The 16,008-nt window shown below is 37.8% G+C and overlaps 1 protein-coding gene across 2 annotated transcripts in view; it reads left to right on the top strand.

Moving 5' to 3' along the window:
- The window catches only part of PREX2 (phosphatidylinositol-3,4,5-trisphosphate dependent Rac exchange factor 2), a 189,175-nt gene that overhangs the window by 39,874 nt on the left and 133,293 nt on the right, over positions 1-16,008 (top strand). For both annotated transcript variants that reach the window (XM_064442581.1, XM_064442582.1), the window contains exons 2-4: positions 11,134-11,205; positions 11,280-11,402; positions 13,325-13,429. In XM_064442581.1, the coding sequence (XP_064298651.1) occupies positions 11,134-11,205; positions 11,280-11,402; positions 13,325-13,429 (300 nt within the window). The remainder of the gene's footprint in view (positions 1-11,133; positions 11,206-11,279; positions 11,403-13,324; positions 13,430-16,008) is intronic.

Raw genomic sequence — 16,008 nt, 5'->3', positions numbered from 1 at the left:
GAGAAAAGAAAGGACCAATGACAGAACTAAAGCCTGTGAGTGTGTTTGTGGGGTTATTTCTCCCCAGCATGCATGTAGGATCCAGGTCCATATTTCTTGATATCATGAATTTGTTTGACAGTAGGGCAATCCAGCTAGTGTGTATAAATTCAAATGGTATGGCTTTACTCCTGCAGCTCTATTCTGGGTGTGAACATACTCCATATATTTTTCTAAAATCATGTCCTTGGTGATCATTATATCCTTCAAGAAATTAAACCTCTTTGATGGATGTAAACTGAGATTAGCATGCAAATATCGTGTGATATAATTAATGTTTGGCAGATGTTTAGATGGTAGCATAAAGAAAAAAAGTCAGACAGCTAAATTTTTTAAATCTTATACTTGTTCTGATACTTATCAAGCCAATAAAGAAATTAAAGGTGAACTATTCTTTGCATTTGCAGAGTTGAAGCATCTCATGAATCAAATATAAGCCAGGAAAATATTAATGATTGCATTTCCATGGAAATTGACTCAAAACCTTTTAGGCAGATGAAAATTCATGAGACCAATTCATGGCAGGCAATAGGGGCATATAACAATCTTTTGTTTGCATGAAGCTGTGTGCAGAATAACCATACCAAAATTTAAATTATTTTGTGTTCTTGTTCGGATAGAGGTAAGACAACTAACATTGGCATCTAATCCTCAGAAGCCAGTAGTTTCCTCATTTACTGATTTTATTATTTATATTTAAGATCTGATTTGAAGTAAAAAATCAGTTTTTTAAGCCAGGTTGCAAGACTTACATAGCTATAATCACACTTGTTTTCCATTGACGATACAAGAATTTTTTTTCCCCAAAACTTTAAAATATTTGGTCAGAAATGGGAGTTTAAAGTCACAAATCATGTAAGTATACATGTGTCACTGCAGTGTCTATTAAATACTTTAAAAAAAATTAATGTATTTTAATTAAAATACTTTTCGTTTTTCAAGGTGAATTTTAAGGCTATTTCTTGTCATCAGAATATCTTCAGTGTAGAATCATTCCTGGTTGTAATTTAACCCTTTTACACTGCAGTAAGATCCAGTTGAATGGGGTCATGTTCTTGCATTGAATGTCACTGATTCCTGTGGGATCCTGAATCAGAAGTGCTGGGGGTCTGGCCCTGCAAACCTGAGAGCTGGGTCTGTGCCGGTACACAGGAATTGTAAACCTCAGTTCACTGCTGCAACCAGTTTGCAATTTGCAGAGTAGGCTAGTTGTTGAGTTTGTTCAACCTTTCTACTCTTGATCATTTCCCAAGAAAAAGAAGTTAAAATTTAGGCAAAATATTCCAGGAGATACAGTGTTTGCCAGCTTCTTATAATAAAGTTGTGTGTTTCTCCTTTGAAATTATTATTTCTTTTTCAGACCTTCTTGCCTTAAGAAATTACCATGGCTTTGGTCAGCCTTACTGGAAAGAACTGCTTTGGTCAGCCTTGCTTACCAGTATGAGTGAATTCAGTCTTGTGTGTTGCCCTGGGAAGAAATTTAAAACTGCAAACCCATGTAATTTTACCCAGGCAGGCATATAGAACTTCTGCTTGGTTTATCTACCTGAATTCAAATATGTCCTTGAACATCTGCATCAAAAATTAACTGATCTACGTGTCTGCATAGGAAGAGAATTGCTGTTAAGACGATCTGCTGTCAGAATGGTTCTAATCCAAAGTGTGGGCTGTAGCATCTTGGATTTCAAATTAAGGATCAAATTCTGGAGATGCTTCAGCCACTTTGTTCATGGGGGCTATCGTTAAAGCCTACTTTAATGACCATTCTGGCTGCTTTGGCTGTTCTGGTACATTGTTTCTCTGAAGTTGTTGGGCAGGATTAAGTGTGCATGGGATAACTGTAAAAGTGCGGATTAACTTTAATTTTTGTTGTACTTCTTGGGAGCTCGCTCTCTCTGATGCTTTTTTTGTATACCCTAGCTTTTGCTGACAGTAGTAAAGCCTTGCTTTTGGTTGGGATATTTGCTATGTTTTCATGGGATTTTATGATTTACAGTTTGTATTTATTTAGTAATTCTGCGGTGCTGTCTGTGTTGCTAAACTAGTGGCTGAATGAGTTCAGAAGCCAAAAGCATCTTAATTCTCTGTGAAATAAGTAATTTTAAGTAATACAGTTTTCTTAAAGCCTTATTTCGCCTTGAAGATGTTTCACAACGCAGTTGAATAGCAACATCATCATAGCATGGACCTGGATGTCTTTTGATTATGCAGATTCTCGGTTTGTTGTATTTTTAGGAGAAGCCAGAGTATATATCAGTGTCTGGGAATTTTTCCAAAATAAGACTATTGTCTTATTAAGACTCAGAAATGTGGCATGACTGTTACATGAAATGAGGTGTCGTAGCCTATGAGCCTCTTAACTTTGTGCCATTTGATTATCTCAGGACCTATTTAAATGGCAAGTGATAGGAATTAGGAGTATATATCCCAGACATAAGAGAGGTTTCCTTATGTAGGGAACCATTCTGATTTCTACTGATTGGAAAATAACTTAAATGGGATGTTTCTGCTTTTTTCTGTGATCAGGAGGACACTTTTTAGAAGTATTGTACTCACAGCTTCACGGTAGACTTTGTGAAGAACTGAAATTGGGTTAGAAAACTGCTGTTTCATCCTCTCCCCTGCTTCGTGTTTTTCTTGGCATAAGTGTGCAAATACAAATGGCAGACAGAATTGGCACTAAATAGTATTTGAGAAGTACACTTTATTTATACAACTCTGCAATAAAAATTTTAGAACTCTCAAACACTAATTCTTAATTAGCATCTAACCACATTAAATGTTAAATAAACTCAATTAAGGACTGTGCAATCCAATATTAGAAAAAAATGTGTTGTGTTGAAAACTGAGCATGTAAAAAGGGTTCAGTGGGCTTCCATTATGATCACCTGTCATAGTTTCAATTTTTCTCAGTTTATAGGTAAAACAGTTGGGTTTTTTTAATTAACTGCCTTAATCATTAATGACTTAATATTGCATTTTCATTGGTGCTGAGTCAGCTGTCCTCCCTTATTCAGCTTTAAATTTTAATTCTGAAAGTAAGGATATGATCTGTTATTTCAGGTTTCTCATAATTAATGATAAAGATTATGGCTTCTTTAATTCTCATGGATATTTTTGAATCACAAAAGACTCATACTTGTTTTTAAACGTGTTAAAAAAACTTTGGAAAGACGAAGGGGGATCAGCAGAAAATGACTTTCTGGTAATATTTTCAAGATTTCTATATCAAATTGAATCAGAAAATCTAAAAGATTAATTCAGAGGGGTAATTGTGACAAACGTATTTCTCATCTTGACCATTTTAGACTTTCTGAAGCTCATGAGATGCTTTAAACTGAAAAGAAATATATTTTGATGTGTAGAATTTTAAAGTTGTCTCCAAAATGTCTTGGAAAAGTTTAATTCTTTCAGACTGGTGTTCTCCTACTAAAAAGAAATGTTTAGAAAAATAATAATTTTTGGAGTAAAAATTAAATGCAAATTCAAGAAAATATTTTTATTATTTATTAGAATAAGCATACATGCCTTGATAAAAGGAGCAGAAACTATACTATGAAGAAGAAAGCTTTAGAATGTATGAATTCTGTTCTGATTATGATCGCTGTTTAATAGCAACATACTGTTACTTCCAGATCTACAACTGCACTAAGGTTTCCTAGTTTCTTTTGTTTGGATTTGGTGGTAGTGAACACAGCTGAATTCACTGAGATTTCCCGGTCAGAACCTAGTGTTCTGTAAATTCAGGAAACTGCTGATTTTTATGAGAGGTAAACTTTGTAGATGTCATTTCTTTTCCATTCCTGCTGGAGTTGTACAAGAGCAGTTGTATGACTAGCAGCATATTACTGAGTTTGTAAAACGCACCAACAGGATCATATGACATATTACCAGAGGGAATTCCACATACATGTGAACATTTTTCAATCCAGAGTATCTTTTTCTTCATCAGGAAATCTTCAAAAGACAATAAAATACAATAAGGATTAGTCTTGTATTTTCTTCACAAACATGCTGCGGAAACATTTTATTCTTTATTGATACGGACGCCCCTTGTTCGGTTGGTTTATCTGTTGCAATCTCAGCAGTCTGTTCAGAAGTTCACACGGGACAGGCAAATCCCTCTTTTCCCTTTACCCTTCCAAAAACTGTCCGTTGGTGGTGCTGAGACCAGAATCTAACCTGTTTGCATTTTTAATGGGATAAGAACCAGGTTACCAGCAGCTCATGTTGCATAAAATACTTGCCAAAAGCATTTGACAGACTCTGCCTTCTGCTCAGTTTGCAGATGGGCATTCATCCCTTATGCCAATGTATAGCCTTTCTCTAAAGCTCTAGTTAAGCTATATTTTAATCAAGAAGAAATATAGATGCTGCACGTGGCTTCAGATTGCAGCAGTATGTGTGAGCCAGCCTGACATGCAGCCTCTGATTTGGCAGTTCACTTAGGCGTGATCTTAACTGCAGTTGTGAGAGTAACTCCGTCATCATTCATCAACTGAACTTGTACTGACCAGCAAGAGCATAGCTAGTCCTCAGAAAACCAGCTTCCCAAAATGAAGATATTGGTTATGGGTGACAGGATTCTTGACATATGGGAAGAAAAGGGAACAGATATCTTCTCATTTGGGTCAGGAAAAGGTTGTACTAAATCTTTCTGAGAATGGCTTCAGTACAAGGAAGAGGGTGGAGACATCTGACTTCCCGCCTGGCTGAGGGAAACTGGACTTTGACTATAAATCTCTCTCTTTCATCTGCTATGGAGCTAAAAGGAAGGAGGGGATCAAAAGTGAAAGCACAGTCATAACTCAGGTGATTTTAGAGGTGGGGGAGATGAGTTGAGGGGGTACTTCCTCGTCAAAGGAGAAAACTGAGTTAGGAGTCTCAGCGGGCATAAAAGGATGAACAAGATGTGCAGTAAAAAGTTGAAAAATAGTCAGTGACTAGGGAGATGCAGAAATAAAGATCGAGATACAGGACAAGGTGAGAAAAGGCTTTCTTGCTCATCTCTTGGAATACATTTTCTGCTATGATAGAGAATAACTTTAGCAGAAAAAAATTATACGTGACAGACAAAGGGTTACAATTATTTCAAAATATGGCAGTATGCTAATCATGTATGAGCAGGTTATGAAGATTTGTGTTTTGTCAATTCAATCACCTTTTCTTGTGTGTGTGTACTTCTAAAAGTTCTTATTTACTTTAAGGAAATAAGTAATTCAGGTAAACTGATGCCCCTTTGGGTCAGATGGCTGGAGAAAGGAATGGTTTGGTCAGTTGTGGAAAGGAAATTGGCACTAGAAAGGAAAGTATTGCAGATGTGGTCCATCTATTCCCCTGTCCTTACAGGTAACAGAATCTGAAGCCAGCTTTGAAAGTGGCTCTAGGTACAGTAGGGAGAAAGAATATATCTGACCTTGGCTGATGCTCTCTCTGCTGCTTGTGATTCATCCAGTTCTGCAGGCAAGATGGGAGAAACAGGTGGTGCCTCAGCTGGTGAATTACTGGAGAGAGGAGAAGAGTCTTTTGTTCAGTAGCAGAAGCCAGCCTGAGCAGCTACTGCTGCTGGCACAGGTTAATGGGAAGAGGAGGGTAAGCACACAGTCCTTACCACAGCTGCTATTGCTGCTGGAGTCTTCTCTATTGATTTTTTTTTTTTTTTTTTTTTTGGTGGCAAAATCAAGCAAAAGTGCTTCAACAAAACCAGCATCGTGTTCTTCTGGGACCCAGAATATGACGTGCATTAATTATAGTGTGCAAAGACTCAGACTGATGGGCAAAATACTACCTCAATGTTTGTGAGCTGAATTAGCCATGATAAGAAAATACATTTGGCTAGTGACCTATAATCTTGAGCAGTTTTCTTCCCAAGTATAGCTTTTGGGGTTCTCTCTAGGATCATTTTGAATATTGCCAAAAGAGCAAAATATATTCCACCGCCCAGATGCCTACAGATACACTAAGAATGTAAAGAGAAAACATAAAAACCACAAGTATTTCAGCTTTGTGTTTCTAAATTTGTGAAAACGCATAAAAATTTTAATATACGAATATTTTCCTTGTTGTGTGTTTCTTTTAGGATTTTGTATTTTGACAGTTTGCAAAATAAAATTTTATTCAGTTTTAATGTATAAAACATTTTGCTAGCTTTATGCAGCAGACTTCAATATGACAGATCGGGTGCTTTTGTTCTGGTTTTCCTAATGTGAAAATATACAGGAAATGACCATATTAAAAATATACATGTTTTTGCAGTCCATCTTGTTTACATTTATGACAGTATAGATTTAAGGGTAGAAACAATATTAAAAGAATTCTGAGAGGAAAAAAAAAAGCAACTTTAATTCTTTTTTCAAACAAATAAAGAAGTATTTCTTTTTAGGCTTGCAAAAGTAGGATGATTGCTTTCAGAAAAAGAGTTACATATATTTTGTGATCCAGGTGCTCTGATATAATTTCAGGACTTAATTTCTTATCTATCAAGAAGGCGAAGACTCTTTGTGCCCTGGGAATCCTCTGCAGGCAGACTTCTTTGTCTTCCCTGATTTCATTCCAGATGTCAGAGAAGTCATTTGTGCTGTTGGCAGCTTCTTGTGCTATCTGTAGGGGTGGTGTTTTTATTTTTTTTTCTTTTTTTTTTTTTTTTCTCAACGACACACAGAGCAACTATAGAGGAAAAAAAAGCTGCCACCAAACAACCCAACAACGCTACTCTTATTTTCAAAAGACCAGAAGTAAAATCCCCATAACAGGAACTGTGTGTGTTCTCTGTGAAACATGCTGCCTCGCAAAATGGCAGCAGATCAACAGACAGGCAAACACATTAGCGTTTATTTTGCATAGCGAACAGTTTCTTTTGTAGTTCTTTGAATTTGGATTTTCAGTCTTTATGTTTGACTTTTCAGTCCCAGTGTTTCCTGTAGTGTGTTACAGCAGCGTCAGGCAAAGGGTAAAATAGTTAGAACATGGACTAGTACAGAAAAGTATGTCAAAATAGTTTTGAAGCAACACATACACAACTGTGGAAAAAAGGATTTAGTTGTCTTCACTGATATTATTAGTATGGAATCTTCTCCAAATGTGCTGTGTAATTCTTTGCCACATTTCTCTAAGGTAGAGATGAATTGCCCTCCTCCTTACAGTGTGGCACAGAGACCCTAAGTCATAGCCAGAAATAGTGTTTTATGTCCCCATTGGAGTTAGGGAACGTTAGCCCTAAACTGTTATCTTATATATTTTACGTGTAGCTGCTCCCCTATTCCAAAAGGCTTAGTTGGTACCCCACGTTTTGGTCTGCAAGTTCATCAAACTTCTAAAGATCGTCAAACTTCTAAAGATGTGCCTGTTTGTGTTTAGAATTTTCTCAGCATTTTGGGGCTTTTCTTCTCCTTCTGCAAAGCAGCTATAAACTGATCATTTAGGTGCCATTTTGTGCTAACAAAGTTTCCAGAAGGATGCTTGAGGAAGTTTAGGTTTGTAATTTCAATCTCAGACTTTGCGGGGGCAAGGATTGTAGCAATCTGAGTGACTCAAGGATATTCCTAGAATGTCAGAGTTTTCCATAGACAGTTCTAAAAGTTGGCAAGTGAAATTGGATTAAGATTTTTTTTTTTTTAATGTAAATTACAAACATCCTTTCTTCTATCTTGCCTCTTCATCCGATCTTTTAAATTTAGACTGCTCTTTATGGCACGCAGCCATCTTGCTCCTCTGGAATGTTTCATGGAGGTCTCTCAACTCTGAATTTAGGAAATCAGCAAGAGTGTGGCTGGCAGAGAGTGCCAGCGGCAGTGGATCTCCATTTGCAGTGCTGCAAGGGGAAACCCCTGTACTATAGCAATGTAGCTAGAATGCTGGTAGCACAAGATGAAAATGAAAAATTATGTTATGTTTAAACCATATGGCTTTACTGTTCCTTGAGAAAACTAGGAATTGAAGGTAAGTTAAGGGAAATTCTGGAATTCACTTGAAAAGATTTAAGAAAGCTGAAGATGACTTTGCAGGTGACAAAGGTCTGGAATGCTGACGTGCACAGAGATACATGTTATTCTCTGTGCTTGATGTTGTGCTAAGACAGATCTACACTAAAGTAGATGAATCTTGTAACTTCAGCAAGACGTGCAGTATGCACCAGGAAACAAAGATGAGTCATGACTTAGTGACAATGTGTGTGTGATAAATGAAATTGCATTAAGTTAGAGCTGATTTTTCACTTTGGTTTTTTCTTTTGTTTGTTTGTTTTTTTTTTTTTTTTTTTTTTTGATGAATACGGGAACCATGTATGCCAATGGATTGCTACAGCTGTTTGCTCAGTCCGGGAGTGGGGGCTATTTAGGTGTGTCCTTGCAATTTGTAATGCTTTGCTCCTTCAAGTAATATGGTGCTCAGTAACAAGTCAGGACTTTGAGCAGCAGACTTGAAGTTATGGTAGAATTCTTAGAAACCACTCAGTGCTATTTCAGAGGAGCTTCTGACTTCTTTTGGGGTGTCCAGTTCTTTAGTGAATCATAAACTGGCTGATACGTCCATTTTACTTTTCCTTCATTTTTTCACAGGTGTGTTTTTTTCTATGGTTAGTAATAATTTATGTAGTTTAGCTTAAAAAGCTTCTATAAACTTTTTTCTCTTAGCTCAGCCGCTGTCAAGTCCTGCACAGTTTCTGGGCATCCTTATATATTTTCCTTTTAAGGTCTGTTATTTCTATGTTGGGGTCCTCCTTAAAGCTGTCTACAAATGACCTGCTTTTTCTGTGTGTACTGATTTTTGAAGACCTGTTCTTGGTTGCCCTCAGTTGATGTTCAGATAACTCTGGAGTCTTTTGAATAGTCATCTCTCCCTCAGACCTACTCTGTGTTCATATGAGTTCCATAGTCACTGTGCTGGATTAAGGTTATTTTACACTGTAACAAAAGCAATTACTTCTCCATCCTCCTGTCTGATGACACCTGTCTGTTCTCCCTAGCAAAGTCCCAGAACAGAGGTGTTGTGTGTATGGAGTCAGAGATTTGTGGGACATAGTGACTTTTTCAGGAAGCAAATCTCTACTGATGGGAACAACAGGTGGCAAATCTTCAGGGAAGACTGGCATTGTGACTATACTACCCGTGCAGTAAGAGTACAGCAACATAGCATATGGGCCTGTGCCAAGTTGCTGGAAGGGACTGAAGTCGTCCTAGACCTTCCTACCTTAATTAGTGACTTGTGTCTGGGATCTGCGAGAGTTTGGATTTTCCTGGATTCAGTTTCTGATAACCTCTGCCAGATGTGGGGTCTGGGACAGTGCTGCTTGGACAGGTCTGTTTACTGCAGCTGATGTATACTCTTCTTGACCTTATGACTCTCAGCTAGAGTCTTGAATCACTCGAGAATAACTAATGCCCCAGTTCCCAGATCGTTTGTGTTTCGCCTTCAGCCAACTGAATGTTCACCTTCCTTCACAGTTACAGGAAATGAAGATCTTCTGGGATAACATAAGTGTGGGTGAGCAGTATGTTTGGTCTATGGGGAAATAATGTGAACAGAGAGAGATGACAGACGTGAGTTTGAGGTAGTTCTCGTGATTGTTTTTCCCCTCTCTCAAATTTGAAGTATATTTAGTACTGTTGGCTGGTTTAGTGAAAACTTTCAAAAATTAATTTAGAGTCATACAGTTACAAAGGCTTTCTCTATGTGGGATCGGTTGTGCACTGTACAGGCGATGTGTACAGTAGATTTGCCATAACCCCTGTGGATATTCATAGCAAGGAAGGATATAAAGGTCTGTCGTCCACCAACAGTTAACTGCTGCAAATAAATTAATGGTATTTTTTACCATCAATAAAGCATTAGAAAAAAAAGCATAAATAGTCAGGAAAAAAAGGGGTTTAAAGAAGTAGAAAATCTATATCCCTGTAGAGAGTGATACGAAACATATAATGTGCTGGCAGTATTCCAAACTTAAATCTAGTTATCCAGGAAATAAACAGAATTATCTCTTCAGTAATAAAAATGTGTAACACCAGTTACATAGTCCTCTTCAGCAGACGAAGGATCACTGCTTGGGAATGAAAATGTTTAAGTCCCAGCAGAGAGAAGAGAAGGGATGCTGTGACTGCTATCCTTCTACACAGGGGTTATTTATTGCCTCTTTTATGGAATTTGCACCACGCCAGAATTTAGATGAGTTCGTGTACAGTGTACAATGCACAGTGACTTGGAGCTAAATGGTTATGAAAGACATGACATTTGTGCACTTGTGGTGCCAGTTTTTAATGACTAAAGGATATGCATGTCTGTGTGAAGAATTGTCAATGTAAGATTTTAGTCTACAGTGTGTAGATATCTTCAGAATATACCCAAGTCTGTCACAGAATGAATTAATGAAGATTAATTATATACTTTGTACCTGAAATGTGATTTATTTATTTTGGAATGACTTCTCTTCTTGTTGCGGTTCAGTTCTTAAATGTGATATATAAGAAAGCTTCTTCTTTTTGTGTTTTATTAGTGGTATTACTAAATTCTCATTTGATCACCAAGGATGAGATCTTGGGGAGGGAGGAGGGAACATTTTAATTAAGCAAAACCAGGTGCAGCTGACTGTTATTTAAGGGAATTTACTTTACAATAGGTTTGATTATTAATGCATCAGAAATCTTACCTGTGGTTACTATGGTGAAAGTTACATTTCATAATAGTATCTCCTGACTAGTTTTAATTTAGAAATTAGTGGCTTATTTCGGCTTTGTCTTGTAGTCAATTTGTAAAGTGCTGGAGTGAGATTTTGAAAATCACTCATTTTGCTCTTGCTTGATTGTAATATGAATACAGGGTGGACGTGGTACTTCAAAACATGTTCAGTTTCTCAGCTTCATTAATATTTCACTGTTTAACTCTTTTTAACACTATGTAGATAGGGTTTTATATCATGTTAGGATAACAGGCCTACTAAATGATTTATAAATAAAATACTTGTTTTAGATTCCAAACAATATTTTGTTGTGTTTCTGTATCCAAAGCATAAGAAATTTGGGAAACAAATTATAAGCAGAAAATGCCAAAAGTTGTTCAAGTCTTCCTAAAATAACTTTTTCCTCATTCTCTTGTTTCATGCAGGCTTTTCTTCACCGGATGATCCAATGTGCTACCACCAAAGTGGATAAAAATGTCACAGAAGAGACAGTTAAGGTTAGTGTCCTAATTTCATATTTCTTCCGTTTTGTACCTGATGTTTTATTTATGTATGTTTTATTCTTTTGCAGATGTTGTTTTCAAATATTGAAGATATTCTTGCAGTTCACAAAGACTTCCTGTCCCTGGTGGAGGAGTGCTTACAGCCAGAACCTAATGCGCAGCATGAAGTTGGAACCTGCTTTCTTCATTACGTATGCTATCTGTTTTTACAACCTTATTTCACTTTTTTCCTGTATTAATGGTCTTTGTTAATTACTGTCATGATGATGAGTGTACATAGACATGAGGACGAAATATGACTTGATGGCCTAATGTACAGTACTTCGAGGCCATCTCTTGATTACTGTCATTTCAAAAAAAAAAGAGAGGGGAGGAGAATGAAGAAAGAACAGATCAAATGGGCAAACTTTTGTTGTTTCATCATTTTTCTATTCACCAAAATAGTCCAGGCTGACAAACAGCCCTGCTTTGTGGGCGAGGCTGGTGCTTATAGATGAGATGGAGATCCAAGGATCAGGGTTGCATGGAACAGCAAAAGTAGTAATACACTTTGTTTTTATTCCCCTTTGATGCTAGGCAAAAATGTGAAAATTATACAAAGAATTGCATATGCTGGGTAAAATATCTCCATTGTTCTGGACTGTGAAGATATTTTACTCCTCACAAATTTAGTACTTCCACAAGTATGTTTGTATGTCCTGTAGTTATTGTTTTCTAGGAATATTATTTTTCCTGTTGGAGCAAAATAAGGATGCCAGTGTTACAGAGCTCTGCAAAATTGGGACAAGTTAGTTTGCTTTCGTTTGTGGGCCTAACAAGAAGTCTAGGTTTCATTGTTTTCTGTGGTTAGAGTCCTATTTGTTTGCAAAGTCCTTGTTTATTCATTGTAGGAGGAGAAAATTATTAATGTTTCATGGAAACATTTTACAGAAGTTGAATAACATCAGTTCATGACTGTGCAGAAGTACAGATCATATTTGCAAAATAGTGTTTGCAGACAAAATAGTTAATGATGTCAGCAAATAAGCCACTCATTGTGCCTTTTCTTCCTGTTTTTTAATGCTGTGCTTTTGTGATAGTCCAGCCTCTGAAATTTTTCAGCAAAACCTTATGAAGTTCAGTGAGGATAAATGTAAGGTCTTGCACCTGGGGAAGACATAATCCAGGAGTGCAGCACAGGCTGGGATCTAGCTGGCTGTGGAGCAGCTCTGTGGAAAGGGACCTGGGGTTCCTGGTGGACTACAAGCTAAATATGAGTGTGTGCTCAATACACACAATGTCAGCGTGCTGCTGTGGCAAAGAAAGCGGACAGTATGCTGAGTTGCATCAACAAGGGCAACACCAGCAGAGATAAAGAAGTCATTATCCCACTCTACTCAGTGCTTGTCAGGCCACACTTGGAATACTGTGTTCAGTTTTGGTCCCTGCTATACAAAAAAGATGTGGACAGGCTGGAGAGAGTCCAGAGAAGGGCCACAAAGATGATCAAGGGGCTGGGAAGCCTGCCATGTGAGGAAAGGCCGAGAGAACAGGGTTTGTTCAGCCTCAAGAAAAGAAGGTTTAGGGGAGACCTTATCACCATGTTCCAGTATTTGAAGGGTGGCTACAAAGAAGGTGGAGACTCTCTTTTTACAAGGAGTCACATGGAAAGCACATGGGGTAACGGGTACAAGTTATTGCTGGGAATATTCCGATTGGACACAAGAGGAAAATTTTTCACAATGAGAACAATCAGCCACTGGAATAATCTTTCCAGGGAAGTGGTGGATTCCCCAACATTGGACAGTTCTAAGACGTGGCTGGACAGGGTGCTGGGCCATCTTGTCTAGATTGTGCTTTTGCCAAGAAAGGTTGAACCAAATGATCCCCGAGGTCCCTTCTAAACTGGTATTCTACGATTCTGTGATTGAAATTCCCATCAATGCTTCCAGACTGTTCATAATTCTAATTTGATTCTGGACATCAAATCATAAACGTAGGAGGAAGAGCTGACCTTCCAAAATGAAGACTGTATTAGCTATTCAGCTTTGTAAAGTGTTCATTCCCTGTTTTATTAATTAAAAAAAAAATCAAAATGGCAAGTAAAAAGCAATGTATTTCTTTGTTTCTGCAGAAAGAGAAATTCCGTATCTATGATGAATACTGCAGTAACCATGAGAAGGCACAGAAAGTTCTGCTTGACCTTAACAAAATAAGAACAGTGCGGACATTGCTTTTGGTAAATAATCTCTGAACTGGTATTCTAACTTAATGTTTTTTGACTGGGCAGTGAATTGTTAGCACTGTCACCTCCACCATGTAAAGACTACAAGCACACCTGCAAGCGGTTAGCAGGCAGTTTCAGCTGGGGGTGGTGTTTCCAGAGGAAGGGGTTGTGTACATCATATATTCACTGCTGCACTTGGATCCATGTGTAATACAGCATTAGGCAGTGTGTCTTGAACTGGCTGGCCAAGAGACAAGAGTGTAAATCCAGCCAGGCCTGTAGAAAGAAAAAAGAATATAATAAGATATATGAAGAGGGGTAGGGAAAGAAAGTAGGGAAAGGAAGATGAAGGACTCATCAGAACTTCTGAAGAGAAGATCCATATTCTGGTACTTTAGCCACGACTGTACCAGGCAGAAAAATTGTTTTGGTATGGATCATAGAGTAGCCATCTGATCTTAGATGCTGAGTTAATCTGAGGTGAAAAAACAGCTACACAATTATTCTTTCACTTTACAAGACGAATAATGAGAGGTTTTAAAATGTTAAGTATGACAGTCCTCATGATTTTTCCCACAGCAAAACCAGTTTCCATGCAAATACTGAGTTTCCTAATAGTTGACATTCATTTTTAAAAGAAGGATTCAGTACAGAATGTTTTTTGTGTTTTCCTTCTGTGTGTCCTGTGATAACAAGTTCAGCTTTGAAATGTGGGGTCTACTATATTGGAGCTTAAATGCCTGAGAGGGTGCCCTCAGATACAACAAATGTCAGAGTGATCAGATCTGATTGTTGCATTTTAGGACTGGAGAGCAAACGGCACTATCAGCAAGGCATCACAGATATGGTTATAAAAAAAGATGATGCCAATGCTGGCAATATCACAAGTTTTATTTAATTTTATTAATTATTTTTAGCATGGAGTAGGCTTTCACTACTGCTGTTGACAGAGTTCTTGGTGAAGTTGTCCTGTTGCAGCTCACAAAATTTTTGAAAAATACTGGGTCTGACTCCCTTCCTAGCTGCATTTACTTACAGCCAAGTTAATGAGCAGTATGGGAATTTCCTTATTGTATGGGGTACAGGGTGACATGAAGCTACATCTGCCTTTTTGCAAAGAGTCTCTTATTCCATAGTGTTCCATTCATTGTTAAAAACAGCTTCAAAGTTGTTCTATTTGTCCTCAGCTGTTGACACCGTGTCCCTCACCTTGCCCCAGACTTAAGATGCTGCACACATGTGGTTCTTTTATTGGGAGCAGCATGGCCAGACTCAAGAAGAAGGGGTGAATGCCAACTACAGAGACAAAATGTAAAATATTCCAGTGAAAGATTGCAAAGAGGTTATTTTGTGAAAAAGGAAGCCAAGTGGGCAGTTGTGGCAGTTCATGATGTGTCAGTGTCATGTACTCCTGGATGCATGCACAGGGGTGCCACATGTGCTTTGGGTCCCTCATAGATTCAGGACATGTATGTAGAATAAGTGGCAGCAGTCTAATCTAGAGAACAGGAGGTCTGACTGATTTGAAAGCCAGACAGAACAGTTCAGGTCATTAGAGACATGACTACCTATAAATAATCGGCAGCTGAAACCAAACTTTTGAGCCTTTAAGTATAGAGACAGTCATTATATAAACCTATAGTCTGTATTACCATTATCTTTCTTGGTCTTTATCAGTAAAGCTTTTTTTGTTGGCAGGTTAAGTAAGGTCCTTTAGGATAAAGGATCCTTTAAGACAAAACAGAAGCTGGTTAACCATGGGTACAAAGCAGACACTTAAGGGTGGGTGTAGAGATCCCTCAGCAGCGTTGGTTATGGGATATGTGTGTTGTGAGTTACGTGCTGAGCGGAGCGGCCACCCAGTTGTGTAGCGTCTGTTCTAATCAACAATGTGTCTGCATCCAGATTTGTGGCCTGCGTCAACATACCATCTGGCTGTGTTAAACTACTTTGTTTAGTGTTCTTGGTTTAGACATCTTGCTCTTTGAAGCTGTAGATTATCTCATACTGTTGCATCACAATTCCTTCTGATCTCTCTATAAAATAATTTCTGTCATTACTTTAGGTCTTTATGTACTTACACTTCAATTCCAGCAATTTCAAATATTTGCTGTGGTGTCCCTTGCATACTTCGTTATCTCAAGTAGCCCTTATTCTTTTCTCTCTCTCTCTCAGCTGCTTTTTCATGGAGGCTCCCACCCAATATCTCATGTATTCTCTGCTGCCATACTTGGATGTTTTGTCAAAACTCACATGTGCTTTAGCCCATGACTAAGGATATTTTTTATTCATTGCACATCAGGTTTAAATATAGAAGCATGTAAACAGAAGACTTTTTTCTGCGTGTGTATTAGGATGGCTGTTTTCAAACTTTTCAAACATCTTTGATGCTACTTAGTGTCACGAACTCACCTTTTGGAACCAACAGCACCTATAGCACTCTCAACTAATTTTATTTTTGTTCATTGAAGTGCGAGAGCATATTTTTAACATTTTTATTTACTGTATTTTATTTTTAAACTTTAAAAAACGGCCACTCTTAATCAGACTGGATGAAGAGGATACCTAGGGAAGGTGCCTGCATAACACCA

Source organism: Phalacrocorax carbo, chromosome 2 (genome assembly GCF_963921805.1).
Source record: "Phalacrocorax carbo chromosome 2, bPhaCar2.1, whole genome shotgun sequence".
NCBI classification, from domain to species: Eukaryota; Metazoa; Chordata; class Aves; order Suliformes; family Phalacrocoracidae; genus Phalacrocorax; species Phalacrocorax carbo.
This window is presented reverse-complemented; position numbering and strand designations above follow the sequence as displayed.